Source organism: Peromyscus leucopus, chromosome 2, assembly GCF_004664715.2.
Source record: "Peromyscus leucopus breed LL Stock chromosome 2, UCI_PerLeu_2.1, whole genome shotgun sequence".
NCBI classification, from domain to species: Eukaryota; Metazoa; Chordata; class Mammalia; order Rodentia; family Cricetidae; genus Peromyscus; species Peromyscus leucopus.
In genome coordinates this window covers 80,130,638-80,156,743 of record NC_051064.1, presented here as the reverse complement: position 1 = coordinate 80,156,743, position 26,106 = coordinate 80,130,638, and the positions used below count along the sequence as shown (strand labels likewise).

Here is a 26,106-nt window from a genome sequence, read left to right as displayed (position 1 = left end):
GGATGTAGCTAAGCTGGAAGAATACTTGCCTTGCCTGCAACAAACCCTGTGTGGTGGCTTTCTCATAATCCTAGAAGCAAGAGAATCAGAAGTTCAAAGTCATCCTTTGCCACATGGCAAGTTTGAGGCCAGCTTAGACTACATGAAACCCTGTCTCAAAAACAAAAGAAGACAAAATGGCCACAATCATTTATTTCAAACCATTATTTATGTTGAGTTGAGAAACTAATTAGCAAGAAATGAATAAATATACATCTATATATGCACCAAGAAAAAGTGAACCCACTAACAAGCTTCTTCCCCACAGAGGATAAAATGGGTATTATTTTTTTCCGAACACAATTTCCTACAGAGCTAGTATAGTTAACATTGTTAACAGATTTCAAATGAAAGCCAGGCATGGCAGTACATGTCTGAAGCCAATCCCAGCACTTGGGAAGCAGTGGGGAAGAGGAGAGCTACACATTCAAGCTTGGCCTACACAGTAAGTTCTAAGTTTGCTGGGCTATAGAATGAGACCTTGTCTCAAAAAACAAGCATACACAAAAACGTGAAATATCAAAATTATAGATTTAATGAGCAAGACCATGTTCTTTTAAATAATCTACAGGTAATTGCACATATATTATTCATTTCAAACATACGATTAAAGCTACTTGATTGTCTTAAACATCATCATCTGTAATGCAGTTTGATGAGAGTTTTGTAGTATAATTATTACAGCATGCCAATCACAGAGTAAATATGACCTTGAGAATGAAAAAGGACACAGCCTTCTTCTAATCTCAAGAAAGATGACCTGAATGGAAAGACACATTCAAAACCCTGTCTTTTTTGTGCAATCAAAGGGCTCCCAATTTTAAAATCATTATGCACCCCCAATCCCATAATTCATTTAAAAGAAATCAGAAGGTTTCAAAGGCTACTACGAAGAAAGCATTAGTTAAGAAAGAGAAATTCTAGTTTTTACTCACAACAAACTGGAAACTCTAGTGAGTGGTCACACTTTCTTGAACAGTTAGAGTGGAGAGTGTAAGCAATGAGTTAAAATGGATTTGGAAAGTGGGCACGTAGCAACACTTTTGCTCCTGATCCTAAACCTAGTACTTTAAAATTTAATTATCAGTGTGTTCCAGGTAGGGAAGGGACACCTGATAGGTAAAGCTTGGGGACTGGACCTCAGGGAGAAAATTTCATAGTAGGGCACAAGGATAGACTTGTGGCGTCCCAAGCACTTCCCACCCAGCTTGGGAGCTGATCATACAGTCAGGCCACTGACTGGGGACTGTGATCAAGTTACTGAAGGATGATTTCAAGGAACATGTGAGTTACTCAGGATCAGAGGAGTTCAAAAAATCCCGTTTGGCCAGCCCATACATCACCAAATCTAACCAAGGAAAGAGAGGCCTGCCTTCTTCTTTTTCACTCTGCATGCTATGAAAATGCGTAAAATAAACCTGTTTCCAATTCTACGAGAAAAGAACCACCTCAAACGACACTGAATCAGTTTAAGCGTTTACTGTGGTCTGAGATTGGCTGATAGTGTTCTTTTGCTTTTCATTTATAACTGATATTGGAATTAATGCACTTACAGACATATCAGTAGCACACGTTTAAAAAGAACATTACACATACTGTAATGTATTACCTATTTTTTCTGTATTTCAAAGAAAAAAATCTGTTAAAAGCAAATTCACATCAATTTCAGTAAGCTCCTTCCGGTATGTCTCTATAAAGTAAAATAATGGGGATGGAGGTATTAATGTCCCAAATTTGTTAACTAGGTTTCAACAAAAGATAAATGTTTGTCCAAGCTGTACCTTGGTGCCTTTCTTACCAGAGAAATTACCACCAGGAGGCTAAAACAGCATCATTCACTCGTGGCTCACATAAAGAAAGAAGAAGAAAAAAAAAAGCTCCACGAACAGCTCTTAAAGAAAGTACACGTGTGGCCATACTGCAGGTTTTCTGCTGGAGAACCAGACAAAACCCGGAGACTCTCAGCATTAGTTTCATAGCATGTCTCCTTTATTTAAAACTTGGAAATTCCTCTTATGTCAATCCTCATTAAACAAGCCCTTCATTTACCAACTCTCAGTGGTTCACACGCCTCTGCCAGTACAACCAATGCAATCGGGGAGGGGGAAGGGCAGGTTTCAGGTCTCAACGCTCGTTTATTCCATTGTCTTTCATTTCCCAGAAATTTGAAACTGACTAGTGCTCTCCGGGCAGTCTCCTAAAACTCTCGGCCACTTCCCTCCTATCCAAACAGTGAAATCGTTTCAAGATCAGAACCCGGATTTCTCGCGGGGCGCAAAAGCATCTCTTCTGCGCGTGGGACACGAATGTCTAATACTGCTGGCCCCTTAGGGATCTTCCCCGCCAAACCGAGCCAGGTCGACCTTTCACGAAGTAGTGCGAAATCTTTCCAAGCCTGTGCAGCCAGCGGTCCAGTCTTCCCGCGATGGTGTGCGCATGCCAGCAGCTGCGATGCTCACGCACTTCCCATCAAAGGCACAGTTCACTTCTCGTGCGTCCGTGGAAAGGCACCTCGCGGAAAAATAAGCTCCCGACAAAGTTGTGAATGGAACCTCACCTTCAGAGTAACACCAAACCAAGGGAACCAATACAGGAAAATGTATTCTGTTCTTGTTACCAAGATGCATACCCTCCCCCAACAAGAAACCCCGCGGTGAGTCTCAGGTACTTTCACTGAGATTTCCTTCAAGGAAAAGAGGAGCGAGCAGCAGGCTTCTGCAAACTTCAGCCCCCCGCTTTTCTCGCCCCCGGCGCGCAGGCCGCTCGAGCTTGCGCGCACTCGCGCGCTCCCCAACTTGCCCCACGTTACTTTGATTGACAGCCCGGCTCGCCGCTCTCCTTCCCACCGACCTTCGGAGGCGGCTTGCCAATCTCAGCGTCTGACCGCTCCCCATTGGCTGGTCTACGCGTCCCGCAGCTCCTCGGGCACCGCGGCTCTCGGAGCGCACAGGACGCGCTGGCGGAGGAGGGGCGCAGGCTGGTGGGCGGAGAGCCGGGCCAACAGAGGCCGCGCGAGGTGGGCGGAGCGAAGGCCAACACTGGCTGTGGCCGGCCCGCGTCAGCGCCCCACGTTGGCACGGCGCACGCGGTTGGCTGAGCGGCCGCGGCCCCGCCCACGTCCGCGGCGGCTCTGGCGCTTGCAGCCCCCGCCGCTCGGCTCGGGCGGGGCTCTGGTTTGCTAGCGAGTGTGAAACCGCGTGTTAATGTAAGCGGCGCGAGAGGCGCGGGCGGCGGCAGGAGCATCGGCGGGGACCCCGCGTCCCGGGGCAGGAGCCGAGACTCGCCTTCGACGTGGCCGGCAGCAGAGGGAGGCCGAGCGGCAGCGCGCTCTTCGTCGCGTGGACGTTTGCCTCCCGGGTTGTGAGAGAACTTTGCGGCGGCTGGAGCTGGTCTGCCCTTCGCCAAGAGTCGGGGAGGGGAAGGCAGGCGCAGGGAGCGCTGGAGCCGCGGAGCGCGCCCGGCGGCCTGATGCCCGGGCTGGAGGAGCGGCGGGCCGCCGAGGGGCTGCACCGCGAGCACTAGCCGCGGACCGGAGGGAGGGCGCGTCCTGGCGCGACCCTGCGCAGCCCCCGCTTCGTCCCCGCAGCTCCGCGCCGACCCGGAGACTCTGCAACGCCGCTTGCCGAGCCTCCGGTGACCCGGCGCTCACCGTCGTGGGAGCGGGTGACCTCCCGACCTGAGACGCGGCGTTTGCCGCTGGCTGTCTACGTGGGTTTTAGCCAAGGCGCCACCTGCGCGGCCGCCGCCGCAGGGAGGAGGAGACTCACAGCCCGCCTGCATTCGTGAGCCGCCAAAGGGAGCGCGGCCGGGGGGCACCGGGTGGAGGACCGCCGTAGGACCCGGCGCCCCCGCTGCGCAGACTCGCAGGAGCGGGGCCGAGGCGCCCGCGATGTGGTCCTGAGGGCGGGGGCCGCACCCGTCGCGCCCTGGCCTTGTATCCTGAGCGCCCCGCGCGCCGGCCTGCTGCGCTGCTCCGCGGTTCCCGGCGGGATTCAAGTTGGAAGTGGCGCGGAGGATAGAGCTGTCCCGGAACAGAGCCTCGGCTGCCGCCAGAGCGATGTTCCCGCAGAGCCGGCACCCAGTGAGTCGCCGGCGCGGGTGGGACCCTGTCCCGCTCCGGAGCCCACGAAGCCCCGCTTCCCCCCGCCCCGCCCCCTCCTACTGGATGTCTAGACGCGCGGACAGGGGTCTCGCAGTCGTCTCCCGCCTATCCCGAGGCCGGAGTGATCCCGCCTTTGCCCCTCGTTTCGCCTGTTTACATTTAGTCAGTGCAGCCCGGTCACTCCAGGACTGGGGGCTGAGAGGGAGTTGGCATTTCTTCTCCGATCCCCGGGGTCTTTATCGCACGGTTTGGGGAGGGGTGGCCCTGAACGGTGAAGCTCTGGCCTGGGCCTTCTCAGCCTCTCCCGGCCGGGTGACCCCAGGGCGTCGGGCACGCTCGGTCCACGCTGGAGGTAGACTTGGCTTCTGAGCCTCTTGAGAAATTAGGGCCCCGGGAAGGTCCGCTTTCTCCCTTTCTAAAGTGAACCGAGGGCTCGAGTTGGGGGCTCTGTTTTCCACCTCTAACTTTATTTTTTTGTTTATGTCCCATCCGCTTCTCCCTCCTCTTGACTTTTCTCTGCTTTACGCCCTCACCCTCATATCTCCTTCCTTGGTCCCCCTTGCTGGTCACCTGCAGACGCCGCACCAGGCTGCAGGCCAGCCCTTTAAGTTCACTATCCCGGAGTCCCTGGACCGGATTAAAGAGGAATTCCAGTTCCTGCAGGCGCAGTATCACAGGTGCGTGTCGACCTGCTGGGGGTGGTGGTCACCTGGGGGGGGGGGTCCTTTCTCACCAGGCCAGGCTGCTAGGGCTGTGTACTTAGTGCTTGTGTCCAGGCGGTGGCGTGTGGAGTCACAGTTAAGCCCTGTCATTCATGTTACCCCCCTTTCTTGGCTCTTCCTGGGCCGCCCCTTCTGTTGTCTCCTCCTCCTCCCATTGTTTCCCCTTTGCGCATTTGCGGCTGTTCCAGGGAGTCCCTTTTCGTGTATTTTGGAGTTGCATGAGAACCGTCAATATTTGCACTTCATTTATTTATTTTGCAACAGGCTGAACTAAAACATGGGTTCAATCAATGGCTCAGCCCTGGAGTGTGCGTTCAAGAAAGCAAAGCCATGTTGAAATCACTGTTTGCCATACTAGAAAATTGGGTTGTCTGAGACAAAGTCCATTAGGGAAGGCTAGATGCGTTTAGCTGTGCCCATCATGGGTGATTAGGCGGTAGAATGTAGATAATGTGGTGGCCCACACTGGGGTGTTTGGATAGGCCGAGGGAATAGAATCACATTCACATTGACCTCGGTTCTGGGTTCTTTATGTAATGACATCTTTTTCAGCGGATTTGTAAGTGAAAATTCTTGCTAAAGCCCCCATCTATAGTGAATATTCCAGAAAGGTTACTTACTTTGCTCCTGTTGGGTTTTGACTCATTGGAGCTAAGCCATAACTTAGAAGGAGATTTTTGCTTTTGTCATGCTTGAGAAAAAGGACAAACCTAAGGCTTGGTGGCTTGGGTGTGAATTTTCCTATTTTGTCAGTGGCTTTTTGATTTTTGACCTTTTATCTACTTTCAGATGAAATCTCTAGAACTCGAGGCATACTTGCACACACTGTTTACTGAACAGGGGCAGAACTTCAGCCCACTTCGGTGCTGTAGCTGCTTGTCATATTTTGGCAGGGATTCAAAAGCCAAAAGGTTTTGAAAGGCACTAGTCATTATAGGAGTAACTTTCCCAGTCAAGTTTTTCAAACCTGAAGACTGCCTGTGCTGGAGAGTGGAGGTTGTGCGAAGGACAGACTTTGGTGCAGTCAAGAGAAGTCGGATGGGGACAGCTGAGGAGTCTGTTTTGATAGCTTTTTCGTTCTTGCCCTCTCAACATGATCTATGCCCCAGGAACAAAAAGAACAGTAGTTGGTGGACATTCCCCTTGTTCACCTTCTTTTCCAGCATTGAATACAAAGACAGCTTTTAGGATGTTTTCCTAGCTTACGACTTTTCCAAATTGTTTTTGCTTAAAGTGCAAATATGTGAGGCAGATGTTAAAACAAGTGACATAATGTTTACCTTAAGCTGCCTGTTTTGTTTTCGTAGTCTTAAATTGGAGTGTGAGAAATTGGCAAGTGAAAAGACAGAAATGCAGAGGCACTACGTGATGGTAGGTATCAACGATAGGATGGCTTTCTTTTCACGTAATAGTGTGTGTTCTTACTACAAAAATGTGAGCTAACGACATGCTTGGTTCTTCTCTTTACAGTATTATGAAATGTCATATGGATTAAACATTGAAATGCATAAACAGGTAAGTTTCATAAATGTTAAGCTGAGAAAGCAGTTTATAGGATTTTACCATGCTGGTTTTGTCTTCAGTCACTGCATGTTAGGGGTGGGTGTTTGTGGGCTATTTTTCTGCCCTCCTTCAAGTTTGTGTCAACACTCTGCAGCGAGGATTGCTTCTTCATGGTTACAAGACTAGCTGAGGTGCTTTGGAGATGTTTACAGGCAGACAGGAACTGAGCTCAATTTACTTTTCCACATGGATAGACTTATCCTTTAAAGATCTCATATATTGTGGTTACTGGAGTTTAGGATAGTTAGTATTTTTATATGTTTGGGTATAAAATGTGGAAAGTGAGGGGTACTTGGGAGTTTCTCTCATCAGATTTAATAAAGCATATGACTTTTGGAGTGCTCTTACGTTTTGGTGTTCCGTAAAGTGACACTCGGGATTAGTGGCTTATTAGCAAACATGTTTTTGAAATTTTTCTCAGTTGATGCAGATTTGGAGGTGAAAAAAACTGTCCTTTTACGACCAACAAACGTGTTGGAAGGTGCTTCAGTTCTAGTGGTTTTAAAAGCATGGAAAGATTAGTGACTGGAAAGCTTTAGCAATGACTTGAGTTTGCAAGTTCCCATAAAATTCACACTTATGGCTACTATAATGGTGTATAAAAAGAGTATTGAGCTGGAACAAGACACTAAGGACCTCATAAGAGAAGAAAAGCTAAATGATTGCTCAGCCCAAAGGACCCTCAATTGAGTAGTCATTGTCTGCCAAAGAAAGCATTAATGGCAGGGTGCAAGTGTTCTGGAGATATGCTGACATTCACTTTATCAAAATGCTGGTACAATAAGTCTTTTAGAAATCGATTGCCTCTTAAAAAATTATCATCAGATGAAGTTGCACAGTTGGACACGTTTCAAAGTGCAACAATACAATTCTTACTTGATGTATATGTGCTATTTCATCTCAGACCCTTGTTTCATTAAATTAAAGAGCATGGCTGACCGGCTGGGGCATGGTGGAGAAATTGATTAGTTCAGCCTTCAGATCTTCCGTATATTCAAAGATTTTCATTACGCAAATCCATTTCAGAGTTGAATTCTGCTTTTGTAACTCTGCATTCTTTGATTTTTAATTCATCATAGATTTCATAATTATGTACGTTAGATCTGTTCTCAGATACATGTTTTCATAGCGCTAAGTCAGAGCCTTTCAGTAATGTAATGAGCCTTTCACAAAATGTTTGTTTTACTGATTTGCAGAGTTCTTTATGTGGTGCTGTTTTTCTGTGTTTCTGTGGCTAGTGTGCTTTGTTGAGGTTTTTTAGTCAATGATAGTGAGCTGGAATATCTTTGGTCTATGGCCACTTAAATTAAGTATGTAAATAAACTTGGTGTAAGAATTCTAATTTGCATCTTTTAAGTTACTCTGTGGGGCACTTTTTTTCTTTTCTATTAAATATTCTGGGCACTGAGCTTTTTCTTAAACACATAAACTGGAAGGATTTAATGACCCACAGACTCTTGTACTAGGGAACAAGTACCTCTCTAGGTCCTGTGATGTGCTGGTGTTAGTGGGGAAGCAGAAAGAGGTGTGTTAATTCTGAGTTCTGGTGACTTTTTGTTTACTATGTAGAGAGAAAGTCAGACACCCCTGGTGTGAACCAAGTTTTCTCTCGGTTCTGTACTGTTCTGTCTTGGACATTTGTGGGTATATACTATCTCTTTGGATGACAGTCTGCATTAATAATACACTGTGCATAATTTGACCAGTAATTTGAAACAAGTGGGAAGCTAAGAGACACTGTGTTCTTCATAGTAGAGTATTAAGCCCCCTAAAATTTAGTTTATATTGTGAATGTTGACAGACCCTTCACTAGAGTGGTGTGCAAAGTCGTGCTGTAGTAATTCAGTTTAAAGTGGTTTTACATTTGAAAAACATCCTTCTGAGTGTCACATGTTAATAGTAAGTTTTGAGGAGTCATTTGGTGCTGTTGGTGATCATAATTCTTATTAAAACTAGTGACGTCTGGCCCCCAGGGTGTAGCCAGGCTCAAATTGATGCTTTTTGCCGCCTGATCACCAGCATGGCCTAAGTGCTCATTATATTGTAGAGAGGGCCTTTGGAGCTCTCATTAGATTTGACAGGAATTCTCTCTAGGGGGAAACTGGGCATTAGCGAGACTCCTGACAGGCTGAAATTATTCCTGCTTTATGGCTTATAACCAAATGCTAGCAAGGCATCATCAGGGGACACAAAAAATTGTCATTTCTGACAACATCTTTGTTACTGAAAAGAGGGTAGCAATGAAAAAAGGGTAGCAATGGGGGAATTTTGCATGGAGAGCACTTTAATGCCGTGAAGATTTGTCTCTAGTGTGGCTCCCGCTTTGCCTTCCTAGCTTTCAGCGCCTTTGTCAGGATCTCAGCACTGGCTGGAAGTTCTAAAGTGGAAGTGCATCCAAATCAAGAGTGGTATAATTGTGGTTTCCTTCCTTGGTGTGCTGCCCACAGCCCATGTTTATGTTGTGTCAACACTTCCTGATAAAGTCTTCCATGACTTTCTCCCCTCCATTCTGTGGCTGGTTACAGAAAAAGCCGCTTACTGAGACAGTTTTTTTTTTTTTTCTTTAGTGCTTTTTAATAGGCTGCTGATGTCTATCTTGGTCCATGTAGGTGGTAAATTCTATTTCTGATGAGCAGAGAGGTGGGACCTATTTGTGAGAAAGCAAGGCAGTTCTGAGAACACCAAAGTGTTGAAAATTACGTTGAAAATAACAAGCTGGTGTGAGTCTTCATTCAGGAGCTGATCCCCAGTGTGTGAGCTATAATTTGTTGTTGTTGTATTCTGTGCCCCTTAATATTTTGGGAAACAAGATGTGCCAGTAATTATCTTTTCTGCATGGTGATAGGGCGAAGGCTATGAGCCTGGTGCTGTGACAAATACCTGTAATGCCAGCCTGGCAGTAAGATGGGGATTTTGAGTCTGAGGTCAACCTGGGTTGCATAATGAGACCACCTCTCAAAGAAACGGTGTGTGTGGCTATAAGTGGTGTTCCTCATCTTTGATTGTACTGTTTTCAATGGCAGTCTGCCTCCTGTGCCCTACATGTTGAGAAGTAGCTGGTAGGTGCCTTGCCGTACCTTGACACATGCTCAGCACCTGGAGATCAGGGCTCAGCATCATGGAAGCTTTAGCCAGGGTTGCTTGTTCCAGAGTTACCAGAGCTACTTCTTGTGTCCTCCAGGTCACTTTGGGAAACATGAAGTCAGTTGCAGAATCACTTTGGGACCTGTGTCCTGATGTACATCTCTTCTGCTGTGTGTCTTTCCAGTTCACTATTTCTGTGTGTGTTGATTAACGTTACAGCTTATAATTAAGAGCAGGTGGCTAGATGAATATTCTACAAGTTAGGGAAGTCAGCAGCACTGGTTTTCTGTGATTTGAGATCTGTGGGGATCTAGCCATGGGAAGTAAGTTGTATCCCATTGAGCAATACTGTTCTCATCCTAAATTGTATTCAAGAACAAAAGAAACGTGGCAGGATTCTTGTTGGAGACTGGCAGCCAAGCAGTCACGGTCTGTAACTGCTTTCTGTTAGAGTGGGCAGGATGAGCGCTGGGACTTCAGTCTGACACTGGGAGGAAAGACAACCATTTTTTTCAGGTCTGATTTTGGGCAAAGTCATGTGGTATTTCAGCACAAGCACAGTGTCTCACATTGAATGAATTTTGGAGTGAAATTACCAGTCACAATTCTGATGTGTGCTTTTAATTTTTCTTAGAAAACAGATTATTCTTCGTGTGCATGCCTGTGGATTATTTAGGTGGAACTAGTAGGGAGTCAGTCATTCCTTAGGTGGGAGGCATTTTGTATTTTCCTGTAAGATTTACCACTGTTTCTGCTTTCATTCTGTTGCAGAGGATGGCTTTGATTCTTGATCCTTCTGCTTCCCAAGTGCTGGGATTGCAGATGTATGCCACCAGGCTCTGTTTTTGTTTTAAAGCTGCATGTGTTGTTTGTCTACAGTTTGTTGCTTTGAGAGTTTTTAAACATCACATTTATTTTGTAGGCGTGTGTGTGTGTGTGTGTGTGTGTGTGTGTGTGTGTGTGTGTGTGTGTGTGTATGTGTATGGGCATGTGTGGCAGGTACCTTTACCTGCTTAAACCATCTCACTGGCCCAAGATTCTTTTTAGGAGGGAACCCAAGACTCCATACAGTCAGACATCTGATCTACTGAGCTGCTCACACCCTAAAGCCCTGAGAGATTCCCTGCCCTCCCCCTCCTCCCAATCATAGACCCAGGAATGACTAGCCAGAGGGCAGCACTTAGATTTAAGCTCTACCAGGTTTTAATCTCCTTGTAGTACAAAGAGAGTAGCTGTCATCAAGATTGGAGTGGCCCCTAACTTCATTTTCATGAGCCAGGCTTGGCCTTTACAAGCATAAGTTCAATGAGATAAAGCTGTATTTAAAGCCTGGAGTTTAAAGTGCAGGATTAGCTTGCAGGGCTGATTTCTTACTACCTAACCATTTCTTGTCTAGCCCTTTGTCTAGTTTCTGTCAATGGCCTGTACTGTGGCAAGCAAAGTGCAGAATCTGTCTAGAAATTTAAGGAGGCACCAAGAAAAAAGTTATCATAATTAATAGGCATAAAACCAGATTTATATTCAGTTATGTTTATGTTGAGGGTTTCCACAGTGGGAGCAGATGTGTACATAAGTAGTGCAGGTGCAGAAGGAGGTCAGAAGAATGAGTTGGATTCCCTGGCGCTGCAGTTACAGGTGTTTGTGATCCTGCCTGTGTCGGTGCTAAGAACTGGGAATGAATGGTCTTCTGCAAGGGCAGTGTGTGGCACTGCTGTTTTTTAGGCAGGATCTCTGTATACCCAGGCTGGCTTCAGACACGAGTAGAATTGAACCTGGGTAGTTGCCAGTGTCAAAGTTGCCTCTCCCACTTGACTGTGCTGCCTGGGAGAGTCCCTGAGATCTATGGGTTTGCTTTGGATAATTAGAGGTCACATAATTAGGGACTGGGCATCCCATGAAAGAGTTCCCAGGCCTTCAGTTTATGTCTTTGTAAATTGAAGGTGAGCTTGAATTAAAGTCTGTTACTCAGTGCATGAGCCACACCAGCACACGCTTACAGATCCAGCACTCTGTGTACAGACTGAGGGGAGTCCTTCACCGGAGCACTTAAGATGTTCTACCAAATAGTGTTTAATAGGAACCACAAACAGAAAAACCTTTCTTCAGTAAATAAATCACTTTGAGTGGTATTTAAAGATAGATTTAGTTACTGGTTCATAGGCCATTTTACATTTCTGTACAGTTGAGTCTTTGTTCTTTTCCTCCTTGTGGTTTCTGGAAGGGGATTAAATAAGAGGAAACAGAGGAGGCATTTCAGGAGACTTACTCAGTCAATCTGTCCGTCTCTACTGCTTACTGATTTTGTTGGAGAGGCTAGCCTTGAACCTAGGACCTTCTGCTCCAGTCTGTCCAGTGTTGGGATTTCAGGCCCTTCTTCCAGCTGTAGTGCTTTTAAAATCCAGTTTTAAATACCCATTTTTGTCTTTTTGACAAAGTTGAATGTTTATACTATCAAAGTAGCCCTGATAATTAAAGAATTATTCTTCTTATTATTATTATACATTAAAGAATTCTGCAGGAGTGTATAATACAATACTTTCTGTAGAAAGCAAAACATGCATAATCATGCTTTGAAGTTTTGTAGTATTTTATTGTGATGGAACCCAGAACCCAGGGCCTCACACATGGTAGACAAATACTTTACACACCCAGCTTACCTTGCTATTTTAAAGAGTACTGGGGTATGTGTGTTAGGACACTGGAGGTAGGTGGGTGTATAAGTGGGAGAAAGATTTTTCTGTTTTTGTTTATTCTCTGGCATGTGGTTTGATAGGATGGTCATTCACATATTGTTTACAAAACTTTACTGGGCTTTGTATGTGGTACCATACAGACCTATAAAGAATCATATTTTCAAAATTTCTCAGCTTATTATATCCATTTACAGTGTTTTTAAAATGTTAGTACAGTTATGAAGTAACCTGTGATTTAGAAGAATTATTTCAGTTTTTAACATTTAAAATTTGAATTACTGTTTCATTCTGTTGACCTACTTTGAAGCAACCACAGAACCATTACACAAACATAGCATTGACTTTCTTCCCCTTAAAACGTTCATACTGGCTATAATAATGCTTTCCTTAAGTTTAAGGTCAGTGCTATATGGTCCTTTGCCATTTTTGGTAGACAGAAAAAAATGAAGAAAGAGAAAAAATTCTGAAGTTTTTATCAATGAAACTTTTTCCATCTGCCAAATAGAAGAACTGTGGAAACAGCTCCACCAAGGAGCAGTATAACTAACAGATGCTGCTAGGTGCTCATCATGCTTTAGAGGAAATGAGATTACCTCATGCTAATGTGGGACACAGTCCTGCTGTTCTGTTAACCCTCCGGGGTGCTTGCAGTATTTGTTTTAGCAGCATAGTGGTCCAGCCCAGGTATTGACCTGTGATGCCTGTACATCCCGCTCACTAACTAAAAGTTTAGCACTAAAAATGTAGCAGTATATTTCATTGGCTTACCCAGTTTGTCCCATGGTAAAATACACACTAGCTCTGTCAGAGAGCTGCTTTTCAGTGTTACCAAACTTGGAACTTTAGGACTTTTCTTCAGGAGGTTGGGGGTTGGGGTCTCCTTTAATTTCTATTTCCCATCTGCTTGTCACTCATCACCTTCTATGTCCGCCTCTGAGTATTTTCCCTATTATTGTTCCATGCTGTACTGCTTTATTTTTTGTCTTGCAGTTCTTTTAATTCAGCCAAATGGGTCTCTTTATGTTATAAGTCTTAGACATTTTTTAACTTCACATGGCCTCCCTTAGCTTCCTTCATGGTCTTTTTATGTCAAGGTATTCTCAAGAGTTCACTCACAGTAGGTTGTCACATCACTTAATACAAAGTGGTGTTTTGTCTCATGCCTTGTTTATTCCTCTGGCTCATCTACAGTGTGCTGTAAGCATGTTTATATACATTCTCAGGAGTTATGTATCACAAAGTTGATGTGGTAAGTATACTCCCATGTTCCATGGTGGTTGCAACCATTTTGGATCCCCATCTTCTGAAATTTGGTGAGAAGTCCTTTGCTAAAAACAATAAAAGAAAACCACCTGTGCCCATTTTAATGTCCAGATACAAAAAGTAGCCCTACCCAAAAATTCAGATTCATCAGTAAATCCATGGAATAGAGATTAAAATCCTGAATCAAGAGTGGTATGGGAAAATGTAATGAGATGACCAGCCAAACTAGTGGAAACGCATGAACTGTGGACCAATAGCTGAGGAGCCCCCATGGGACTAGATTAGGCCCTCTGGATAGGCAAGACAGTTGGTTAGCCTGAACTGTTTGGGGAGCCCCCAGGCAGTGGGATTGGACTGGTCCCTGGTGCATGAGCTAGCTTTTTGGAACCTAATGCCTAACAGGTGCGACACTTTTGGGCAGCCTTGGTGCAGGGAGGAGGGGCCTGGACCTGCCTCAACTAAATTTACCAGGCTCCATTGACTCCCCATGGGAGACCTTGCCTTGGAGGAGGTGGGAATAGGGGGTAGGATGGGGAGAAAGGCTGAGGGGGGCGGGAGGAGGGAGGGAATCTGGTTGGTATGTCAAATGAATAGAAAATCTCTTAATAAAAAAATGAAAAAAAGTACTAATAATGGTTCTTATGCTAAAATTTAGAGTGAAATCTGTTTAGTTGAGCACTGATCATCTTTTCTAACTACTTGCTCTGGGTTTTTGTTTTTATTTCTTTAAACTTGTTTGAGACAAGGTCTTATTTTGTACCTCAGTCTGGCCTGGAACTTGCTATGCAGACCAGGCTGGCTTTAAACTCAGATCCTCCTGCCTCTGCCTTTTGAGTGCTGGGATTAAAAACGTGTTATGTCTGACTTTTTCTTCTCTCAAGTAGTTTATACTTCGAATATCTCCGATGCTTTCAGGCTTCAGGAGCACACAGCTGCCTGAACTAGTTCATGGAGGCGGCTGCTTCTATCTTTTAAAGATTAGTTTTATCTTCTAAAAAAATTATGTGTGTATGGCGTATGCCACCTCATGTGGTTGCTGGGTTTTTGCAGGAGCTTTTGACTGCCGAGTATCTCTCCATTCCCGGACCCCGCCTTTTCTTTAAACAGTCTCATGTATCCAAGGCTGGTGGCAAACTCACAATGTAGTTGCTTTCACCTTGAGTGCTGGGATTATTTATAGGCTTAGGCTACCATGCCTGGTTTTCCACTGAGGCATCTTAATGTGGAGTTTAGTTACACTAATATGTTTAGATTTGGACTTAAAAAAAGGACAAAATATCCCATTGTTGTTGAAGGCTGCATTTCAGAGTGAACTGAGTAAACCATTGCTTGTCAATTATGGACAGCCAAGCTGCTAGTAGAATTGGTGATTAAGTTTCATTACAGTCCTTATAATGATTATAGCCATAGTTTTGCTTTCTTTTAAACTTTCACATTTTTACATCCTCCACTCAAACATTTTATTACATTAAAAACTAAATATTTAGGAAAAGAGAGGGAGGCCTGGGGAGGTGCCTCAGCAGTTAGTTAAAGGCCAGGCTCACAACCAAAAAGAACGAAAAGGAGAGAAAACCGTACAGTGAAAACTCATTAATGCTCATTCACCTGTACGGTGTCTGAAGTCTGTAAATTAAAACATATTATACTAATTGCCTGTTGGTTGTTAGTCTTGGGTGTGTGGGAGCATGGCTGACCTAACCAAGGCTGACCATAACTATTTGCCAAGGATGGCTTCTGATCCGCTTGCTTCATCTCCTAAGAGCTTAGATTGCTTGTTTGAAGAAAAAATGGGTCTGGATAGTTAGTCTGACTTGATGTGAGGAAGGGGGTCTTTATATGTATCTTAGGGGTTCTGTCTTAATGGATTCTTCCTTCTTTCAGCTAAACTGTCCCTAGTGCTTTTGCATATTTGAATTACTGATTTACATGGTGTTAAGGTAAAATCATAGACTTAACATAAATGGGAAAGGCTCAGTTGGGGAGATGGCTCAGTAAAGTACTTGCTGTGTAAGCACGAGAAACCTGACTTTGGATCCCCAGTACCACCCACAATTCTGTTCTGTGCCTCTGTAGCCCTAACGCTGCGGGGGGGGGGGGGGGGCTCAAGGGGAGGTAAGGGGTAGGGTGTAGGGTACAGAGACAGGTAGACTGAGCTTAATTAGCCCAGTCAGTGAGTTCTAGGTTCAGTGTAAGAGATTATCTAAAAAAGAATGAGAACTGACTGGTGAAAATACCCAACATTGACCTGGTCTCTGTAGACTCCATGTGTGTATGGGTACATCTTTCACCTCCCACTCTCACTCCCCCACACAGGAAATGCCAGACTGCCTCACCAGGCCTCCAGCCACCTTGTTTTAGGCCCTTTAATGAAACTTTAAGGCACCTTGGAAATCTGCCCACTGTGTTTACTAGGGAGAAATCATTTTATTATTAACAAGCAGGGACAGGAAATGCTTTTGCAGAAGGAGGCCAATTTTGAAATTTGTGTGTATATAGAAAGTGACCTAGATGGGGATTTTAGTTGTAGGTGGTAAAAGAATGTCAGGCATCAAGGAGCAAACTCTGAGACTCCCTGTATGGGAAGCACAGTGATCTCCCCAAGGCTTAGGTCCCCAGGCTCCAGGTTGGCTCTTCAGGAGCCAAGCTTTTGTTTCTTCCCACCACCCTCTTGATGCTTTGAGCAAACAGTGAGTCAGAGCCACTTAGAAATGTGGTGGCCAGTGGTGTATTGACAAGCTCAGACACAGAAGAAACTGCATCAGGGAGGTAAACCATTGGGATTGGCAGTAAATATATTACAGCACACAAGTGACTTGCCGATACTGCTTGTTTAGCAGTTTGCAAGGGCAGTGGCAGTATAGATTTTTGAATTAGAAGGGAACGGCTGTTCTTTCTCTGTGCAGGAACATCTACTGGTTGTCTGGGGAGGAAATTGATTGGGGAACAAAATACAGCTGCCTCTGTTTATGCCATTTCATAGACTTCTATGGATTCATGAGTGAAATAAAAAAGTTGATTTGGGTTCAGAGAACGGTATCTTAACACTAATCTACATCTTAGTCCAAAATAGAGCTGGAGGAAAGGCATCCTGTCCGCATGCAGCCTACAGTTAAGGTGCTTGTTTCACTCAGCTTTGTTTGTTTTATTTTGTTTTTTGTTTTTTATGTTTAGCCCAGGGTCTCATGGAGCCCTGGTAGCCTCCATTTCACTGTGAAGGCTGGAGTTTGACTCCTGATCGCTCTATTTCTACCTTAGAAGGATTGAGATTATAGGCATGTGGTATTATTCACAACCACTTTTCCCCTCTTTTTAAATGATTTTTCTGAAACGAACTTTGCTATTATCGCTGGGCTGACCTTGAACTTGAGATTGCCTTGTCCTCCCCAGACAGAGCTCACCAGCATAAGCTACCATGCCCAGTTAAGATAGTTGTCCTTCTTAGTGTTTGGGTTTGCAAAGGTTCTTTTGTTTGATTGTGAAGTGGGCTTCATTGGCTTCATTGGCATTGTGGTGACTGTGGAGTCTGCTAGCCATGGAGCTTCTTGGGAATGGCTCTGCAATAGCTTCCTGTCAGCTCCTCCAGTTTCCCCTTCTTTGTGGGTGGGTATGAACTGCATCACTTTCGGTGATGTATTCAATAAATGAGAATACAGACAAGGAAAATGGGGGGATGACCAAAGCAGCTCCCCGCCAGGGAGTCATGTGTGGAGAGGTGGAGAGCTGTTATCAGATCTGTTAGCCCCTGGAAGCTCTATCCAGGCTCTTGCCCTTGCAGGTCCCACTGCATTTGTACTTCCATCTTGTTTTTGTTTTTCAATCCCAACTTCTTTTTCTCTGTCTGTATTCACTTTTCATTTTTCTCCTTGTAATTGTAAAGTTTTTTTTTTTTTCAACTTATTCTTTGGATCATAAGCATTTGTCTTTAGGTTCAAAAGGAAAATTTAAAATAAATACAGCCCTTGTTGGCAATCTCCACTAGTTAAGAAATATAAAATAATAAACACAGACCCACCAGCAATGTGACTCAAGTAATTAATATAACTACCAGGGAAAATACAGTGGGCTGAGGGTTTTGTTTTGTTTTCATTTATGAGGATGGATGAACACTAAATCAGACTTGGTTCATTTTTACAGAAGTGAGTTTCAGCAGTATAAGTGGTAGAAGAGATGTGTAGGTGTGTTTTAGATTCTTTTCTTTTTAATGTAACAAAACTAACTCTGAAGTTGAAGAAATTGTCTTCCTGAGAGTAGAGGGGCGTGTTTGCAGGGTTACTAGGTTAAGCTGTGTGGTTGGAGAAAGTTTTGAGCCTTTTAAGGTGTGTGTGTGTGTGTGTGTGTGTGTGTGTGTGTGTGTGTGTGTGTGTGTAGGGGGTGTTGTCCACATGTGGTTTCATTTTTGCTATAGAATCTGTAAAGTGCTGTGTAGAGAGCTTGTATAATTATATTTCTGTGTCTCTTTGGTCTAGAGATGTTTGTTGACTTGTCACATTGACAGCTATTGCCTAAATCTTAATATTTGGAGAAGTAAAAACAAAAACAGCAAAACCCTCAGGTCGGAGAAAAGTATGGCCTTCGACAGTAGTAGTGGATAATTATTGTCTCTATTTTGAGATGGGTTTTGCCCTTCTGTTGCCAAGACTAGTCTTGAACTTCTGTCTCATGAGCCTCCTGACTCAGTTTACCAAGCAGCTGAACTACAGACATGGCCTACTGCTTCTAGCTGACGTGCTGGAAGTTGAAGCTTTTAGGATGCAGGAGACATTTCTTGTGTCTGTGGTAAGTACTTAGGATGAAGAAAGGCATGGCACAGTTAAGCTTTTGTTCTCAGGAGCTGAGAAGTAGCACAGTTGTCCTGTCTGTCTGTATAGGAAGCACCGGTTGCTGACAGCTGCTTTGACCTGCCAGTTGGCTGGGGTTCCAGAGCCTTTCCATTTGTAAGCATGCTGACTCTCTTACATTTCTGGGCCATGAGCTCCCTTGGAGCCAGTGTCTGTGTAGCTGTAGGGAAGACTGGATTGGCCCACTGAAGTGTATCCAGTGTCCATACTTTTTAGCTGACCAAATGTCAAAATCGTCCTGCTAAATTCAAGAGGGGAACTACTGACTTTTCAACTCTGTAAGAAACCTGTTTCTTACTAACCTTGGGTGTTGGGGTACTGTTAAAGTAAAGGAAGGACACTTTGACTGTTGATTTCTCTGAGGGCACCTAGTTTTCCAGCTAGTTGTCACATTTGTGTATTTGTCTTAACGGATTTACAAGGAACTTGACTCAGTTCCCTTAAAAGACCCTGATTTCACTGGCAGTGCCTTTTTAATAATAATTTTAGCAATTGTTTTGGCCATATATGGCACAGGTTCAATATCTAAAAAGTGATTTAAAGTAAGTCAGATTTTCTCATCAGCTTCTGGGATTATCCTTGCCAGTTTCCTTCACTGCTGAGATTGACATTGCTTATTAGTTTGTATGAAGTGTCAGTTGTTGCTTCTCAAGGCAAGGACAGGGAAGAGCTTTTTGAATAGACTTTGCATTGTGAGAATATTGGCATTGACACTGTTTATAATCTGGAGTACAGTTGGAAGGCTAGATTCTGCTGTTTGTCCCATACTGGTTAATATGGCTGTACAGGGGAGATGAATGTGGCTCCTTTTCCAAGTCTATTACTCAGGAGGACTGTAAATTTGATTGGCTGTTACAATTCTAGCAGAATCATTCGATTTGAGAGCAATAGAAAGATAAGATATCCAATTACTCAAATGATTTGCAGGGTTAGCCAACGTTGTCATGGAGACATGAGTTGGAACAAATTAAATTTTAAGCAATAAAATAATCTTAAAGCCCGTCTGGGAACAAGAAAATTTGGCAGTAGCACTTACCTGAATTGAATCTTAGCTTGACACGATGTTGTTTGACATTGATGTACTGTGGGGGCCTAAACATTATATATAGTACATTATCTTTAAGAAGTAGCCCTGCTAAACCATTGAAGGAGAATATTGATATAAAAATCAAGGGGCATACACATTTATTCTGTGGCTTAAATGATAATTGGTCCTAGGTTCCTAAGATGTTTATTATTTAAGGATTTCAGTGCCTTAAAGATGAAGCGGCTTTAATTGGACATTTAAAGAAAAGATTGATTTAGCAGCCACATGAGTTTTCAGAGCAGCAGAAATCCTGTAGCAGCCTTTCAGTGGGGGTGGAGGTGTGAGCGTGCATATGTCTGCATGCGCAACTGAGGAGATTTTTGGCATATACTTCTGCGCTGAAGGTACTTCTTTGTATTTGCTGAATTTTCTACTTTGTGGTGTCACTTGCAGACTGGAAACAGTCCAAACTTCAGCTGATGACCTAAAATCTGAGTAAGCCCTGGTCTGAGGTTTAGAGGTTGTTCTCCTTACTACTACATTGTTTAACTGGTTCTTGGCTCGTGCCTTGGATTTGAAAGCAGCCCAGTGCCCAGAAGCACGGCAGGTGGGCCTTTACCCCTGCCTGTTAGGTAGATAGGGATGAAAACTGGTCTGGGGTCGAGCCATTTGCCGCATCCTCACAGCCTTCGATTTTCTTCTCCTCCTAACCACAGATCATCTCAAATGATTCAGTAATGACCCAAAGTGCAATATTGACCTTTATTCCCTGGTGGATTACTGTGTTTCGCAGTCCAAATGGCAGGAAGTCTATTCTGTTCTGCAGAATGAGTGCAACATTATTGAGTCAGCCCAGCCCTGTGGGAACCACACAAGTGCAGACCAGTGTAACAGAATATGTGGGTTAAATTTGGTTTCTGATGCTCTGGGAAACAAGAGCTGGCATGTCCTGGAACCCACACAGTTAGTGGGAGAATATTTGGGATGTTTTCTAAAAACACCCACATGCATTGATTTGTCTGCTTTTAAAGTAACTTGTGACTTGGGTCTAGCAATGATGTAAATTGCTCTCATTTCTGTCACCCTGGGTTGCCTTCCCATTCACATTGTACTTCTATGAACCTCAGGTCAATAATCATAAAACCATGGTTCATAATTACAAATGGACATGACTATGCATTTCTTTATTATACTTGTTCTTATGTATAGTTTGGTTAATCTGTATGTCCAAGAATCCTGTCTCCTCTATGCATCATATGATTTTTCTTCAGAGAGCAGGTAGAGTGTTGCTATCTTAGAGGACTAATAGTTTTTCTTTGGATTGATTTCTCTGTAGGTTATATTTCAGTGTTATACCCCCTGTCCCCATAAAGCAGTAATTTAATGTGTGGTTAAAGTATAATTCCTCATTGCCTGCCTCAAGCAAAGCTACATCATTATTCATTATTCTTTATACCCCCAGTCATTCTAAATAGTGAAGCTTTTCTGGGTGTTAGGCCTTGCAAATTTGTTCTAAAATGCTTTTGAGAATTTTATTTTATATTATTTTTTATCATTTACCTTGTTAACATTCTGCTGCCCTTGTGCTGTCTGAGTGTGTCTGGGACTAGTCCTTCGACCCTGGTAGTAGTTCCCCTGTTCCTTCCCTACAGTTCCCTCTTCTGGATACTCTGGAGCTTTGTCTGTTTCTTGATGTTGATTGAAAGGAGAGTTAAGCCGGGTAGTGGTGGCTCATGCCTTTATTCCCAGCATTTGTGAAGCAGGTGGATCCAAGTAAGACAGCCTGCCTGGGTCACACAGAAAAAAACAAATAAACAAACAAACGAAAATCTCCCTAGCAAAAAAAAAAGATAAAGAGAATTAAGCATGCCCACCTGGAAAACCAGGATCATTGCCTTCCTTCTTATGGGACTATCCCTGGCTGATAGCTCAACCTGGGAAAAATGGTAAGGGGCTGGGTCTTTTCAGCTAAAATTAAGTAACATAGATACATGTCACCAACACAGCTACTCTGCTAGGCCATTGCTATCCTTGGTCTGGGTCTTGTGTTGGAGTAGCAGCTTTCCCTGAGATGTCTCTTGGGAAGAACAGCAACTGCTGCCATGTGTGTGCAAGTAATTTAGTTGTGTATAGCATGTTTATGAAGTTAGGAAACCCATAGTTTCATCCAGCATCCACATTGGCTAAAGATTTCAATGTGTTAAGGAAACGCACATGCAGAATTGCTTCTTCAATTATTGCAGAGTTGTAAACCTTGGGAGCAAGGAACCTTTGCTGTGTCACAATGGACAGTCCAAGATAGAGGTCACAGGTGACTGGAGGTCAGTACCAACCCAAAATAAGTGACATGGGCCTCAGTAATAGCTGTAGTAAAGGGAATGTTGTTTATATCATTGCAGTGTCACCCACCTTGTGAAACAGTTGCTGCTATATTTCGGCTGGAGTTTGACTTTCTTGTTTCCTACCCCAGTTGTCTCACAAAGGTCATGTTTTGGTTTAGCAGTTGTGGTTCTAATCTTCTGGGGATGATGATGATGTCCCTGGCATTTTCTCCTACAGATCTTTGTTTTATGAAATACTTAATTTTTAATGTGCTGCCAGGTGAGCTAGATCTGTGAGAAGAGTTGAAGATGTGGCTTGTTTGGGGTAGCTGTGGAGAGATTGGCTCTTTCCAGCCCAGAACAGTAGAATTTGTCTTGGAAGCCTATGGAGTCCCAGAAGGTATTTTGCTTTAAGGGCACCAGAAGCTGTCTGTTTTTCTATCCTGTAACAAGTCAATATGATTTCCTGTGAACAGGCCCTTTGTGAACTCTGTAACAAGGGTTTCTGAATAATAGAAATGAGCCAGTTACAAGCCTAAACAGCTGTGATGCTTTTGTCAAAGATGCAGCTTTACCAATGTGACAAATTAAAGCCCAAATGTTCTGCTTGGCAACAGTTGGGTCAAAACATTTAAATCATTAATTAGAAGGAACTGAGGGGGGATGTGTACAACTTACACAAATACATCACAGACTGAGTCCTCATCTTAGAAAATGCAACTGAATTCTTTGGGGAAAAAATTAGGGCAGCCCTCAAGTGGGGCCTGACAAGCTTGTCATTTGCAAATAAATCAAAAGACCATCATTGCAGGAAGGAGACCCAGTGAATAGAGTTGCTTTGTCATTCTTTGATGAGCCCTACACTCAAGCCTGCTATTAAAAATGAATGCATTCAAGAGGCTCTGCATTAAGAACATAAACAATTAAGGGCACTTGAGCTGGTCTGCTGAGAGCTGCTGAAGAGAAGAGATGCAGAGTTTCTGCATTCTGCCTCCAGAGCCAGAGAATGGGATCAATTAGTGTTGCTATCTCCACCCAGGCAGCCTTTGGCACTTTTTTCTTTCTTTTTCTTTTTTCCTTTCTTCTTTTCTCATAACCCCTCCTTGCTTTCAGAGAGGCTGAGTATAAAGATGAGCAGTGAAAGAAAGCATGCCTGAGCCTGATGGGAAGGTTTAGAGGCTGCCAGGTGATGGGGAGAGGGAGCATAAAAGTTACTATCTGCAGTAACTGATAATTTCTGCGTAGTGGACCCACCAAAAGCTTTCTTTCATTTGGTGCCCTTTGTTTTATATTAGTTACAAGTTTTGAAAAGGGGTACATTTACATTGCCATAGGTTGGGGTAATCTAAATAGTACCTGAGATTTTATGCAAGAGACAAGTGTGATCCTGGGCCCTGGGTTTGTGTTCTTATCTTGGTCTTGTTTTATAGAACTGCAAAAAAAGGCTACTCAGATGTCATAGCAAGGCTTTGGAGAGAGTCCTGGATGTGCTACCAGACTGTTCTGTTCCTAGGCTGGTTATTATAACCTTTGAGTCCATTTCCAAGAAGTTTGGTTTGAAATTTAGAGAGATGCCACAGGGCCAGGCTGGAGCTATACACAAGGTGCTGTGTCATTGTATGGTAGTAGATGGTGATAGATCCTGAAAGTAACCCTGAGTCCCTACAACTGCAGAAGCACCTGGGAACCATGAGAAAGAATTGCAAGTTTCCAGGTCCAGATCTCTGGCAAAAGCCCTGGAGCGGAGGGAGATGCTCTGGAGAACAGGCATTACTGATTACCTCCGTTTGAAGATAACCCCCAGGCCAGTGCTGTTACTTAGTTAGGGCTTTGGTTTGTGCCTAACATGTGCCAGGCCCTGGATTCCATCTCTGGAAGCAAGACAACAACAAAGTCAGTCTCACATTCTGTCAATTTAGGTTTTTTAGGTTTTTCCAACATGTCATTAGTGATTTTATTGACATTGTGTATTTTAAGCAGAAGTCTTACTAGGTATATCAAGTCTATCTAGTGCATTAGGATTTTGGATAACCTTACCCTTTCATGAGCATGTTACTAATACCAACCAGGGGTTACAATGCAAAGCCATAGAATGGCAAATTCCCTAAAGCTTCCTCTTTCCTGCACAGGGGATGGGAACACTGGATGAGATTTGCAGTGCTATGTAGATAGTATTTTGGGGAACAGTTTGTGTACATGCACCCTGAACTAACTTTAGATATGTCGGAGTTACCTCCGGGAACTAGACATGTTTTTATGAATTGTGCTCCACAAGTGGGTAAGTGTGACTGATATTCATATAATGTTCTTTGTAGTGAAGATACTGACTATAGCTTGCTTGCATTTCAGAGTTGGAGTTGCTTCTAAAATGCCTGTTCGGGCGTGCAGAGCCTTTCTGCCAGAGCAGTGAGAGAGTACAATGACCTTGCCTTTACAGGTCACAGAGTGTACTTGTGATACCATTATTAGCTGAGGGGTGATGAGGCCTGCTTGGATTTTATGTCTACCTGTCTTAGTTAGGGTTTCTATTGCCGTGAAGAGACACTATGACCACAGCAACTCTTATAAAGGAAAATTTAATTGTGGCTTACAGTTCAGAGGTTTAGTCCATTATTGTCATGGTGGGAAACAAGGCAGCATGCAGGCAGACATGGTGCTGGAGCTGAGAGTCCTTACATCTTGATACAAAGGCAATAGGAGGTGAACTGAGACACTGGGTGTGTCTTGAGCATATATGAGACCTCAAAGTCTGACTCTACAGTGACACACTTCCTCCAAAAAGGCCACACCTTCTAATAGTGCCACTCCCTTTGGGGCCATTTTCTTCAAACCACCACACCACTCAATTGCATTACTTTGAGAATAAAACTTGAGTTTATCAGCTTTAGATATGGCTCTTCTTATCTTCCTTTACTGTGTTAGTACATCATTTTCTGTAAGTGTTGATTGTTGATGTCGATATATGTGCTTTGGGGATGGACAGAGAGACTGGTATACAAATGATATCAGGGATGGCCAGCATAGCTACTGTCTGGGTTGTGGGACTGACAGCTCTTACTTTCCTTAAATAATAAATAATAAATTGAAACAATAAATTAAGAATAGTGTTCAGAAAGACTGAGATTGAGGGAGTCACATACTCTTACCATATAGCATGGTCAATTTTTGTTGTGGGTATCAACTTACAGCACCTGGCTACACACATGACCTTTAATAAAGGACATGCACAGATATGCACACATGTGTGCACACTGTCACAAAGTTTCTGTTCCCCCTCACTCCATCTGGTGAATGTATTGACCATTTTAGAATCATTATATGTACACTTTTAATGGTTACTTCCATGCATACAGGTTGGCATGTATTTGACCATTCTTTTGGTATTAGACAGCTGATTTATCAGGAGGCAAATGTTAGCTTTCTCAAAAACTGGAATGGTTGTAATGTGTTAAACTACTATGGAATCTTTATCTCCCTCCCCCACCCTTTAAAATAAGCTGTGCAGTGAATTTTTTCATATATGGAATGCTTTTAACTTTGAACTATTTCCTTATAAATTTTTAGCTATGGGAACCTTATTCTAGGATTTAGATAATTTTCTGGTTTTAAAGTACTATCTTATTTCCACAATGAACTGTACTGGGAATCAAGTGTGTAGCTTAGTGGTTGAACACTTGTCTACCATGTGAGACCCTAGTGTCAATTCCCAATACTGCTAAAAATAAAACCAAAAATGACTTCTGTGTTATATAATTGTCCTCAGTGACATGTATTTAGTCCAGTTTTCCTGAATACTCAAATTAGATTGTAATAAAAAGTTTATTTTTTTCAAACAGAGGCTACTGAAGCCCAGGTTCGACTCAGCTTCACTCCACAACTTTGGGTGATTTTGAACTCCTCATCCTGCCCAAGTGTCAGGATTTATAGTCATGTGCCACAACACCCAGTTTTATGAGGTGCTACAAATTGCATTCAGGGCTTTATACATGCTAGACAAGCAATTTGTCATCCTTAGCTCATATATAAATATATATACATATAGTGTGTGTGTGTGTGTGTGTGTGTGTGTGTGTGTGTGTGTGATTTTAAGTTATAATAACAAGTTCCAAATGACCCACCTTACTTACAACAGAAACTTACCAACACTTCATTTACTGTTTTTCTCTAGGCCTCAAGATTGGTTCAGGGAAACAAAAACAAAACAAAAAGAGAAAAACATAATGGTTTTGGCAGCGTTCAATGTAAGCACTACTTTTTAGGATCCTTCACTTTGTAATTTAATCCTTGTGGAGTTTCACCTCCCTAAACTGACTTTGGGCAGAGTGCCATAGGACTGCCTAGAGACCTATGGGCAATTATTCTATCACAGTCCTTACCTTCCTTTGAGCTTCAAACAGCACTCATTATGCATTAACTTTGGTTGTAGTGGGGAAGTGTATGAGCCCCAGGGAGTG

At 43.5% G+C, this 26,106-nt stretch overlaps 1 protein-coding gene across 12 annotated transcripts in view; it reads left to right on the top strand.

Moving 5' to 3' along the window:
* Positions 1–3,188: 3,188 nt before the first annotated feature.
* Positions 3,189–26,106, top strand: part of Tle1 (TLE family member 1, transcriptional corepressor) — a 97,132-nt gene continuing 74,214 nt past the window's right edge. For 6 of the 12 annotated variants that reach the window (XM_028873958.2, XM_028873959.2, XM_028873956.2 and 3 more), the window contains exons 1-4: positions 3,190–4,120; positions 4,718–4,818; positions 6,171–6,234; positions 6,334–6,378. In XM_028873958.2, the coding sequence (XP_028729791.1) occupies positions 4,097–4,120; positions 4,718–4,818; positions 6,171–6,234; positions 6,334–6,378 (234 nt within the window). In that variant the 5' untranslated portion in view covers positions 3,190–4,096. Of the gene's footprint in view, positions 4,121–4,717; positions 4,819–6,170; positions 6,235–6,333; positions 6,379–25,840; positions 25,894–26,106 lie in introns of those variants that run through there. The other 6 variants (XM_037202673.1, XM_037202672.1, XM_037202670.1 and 3 more) reach the window with 3 other exon arrangements.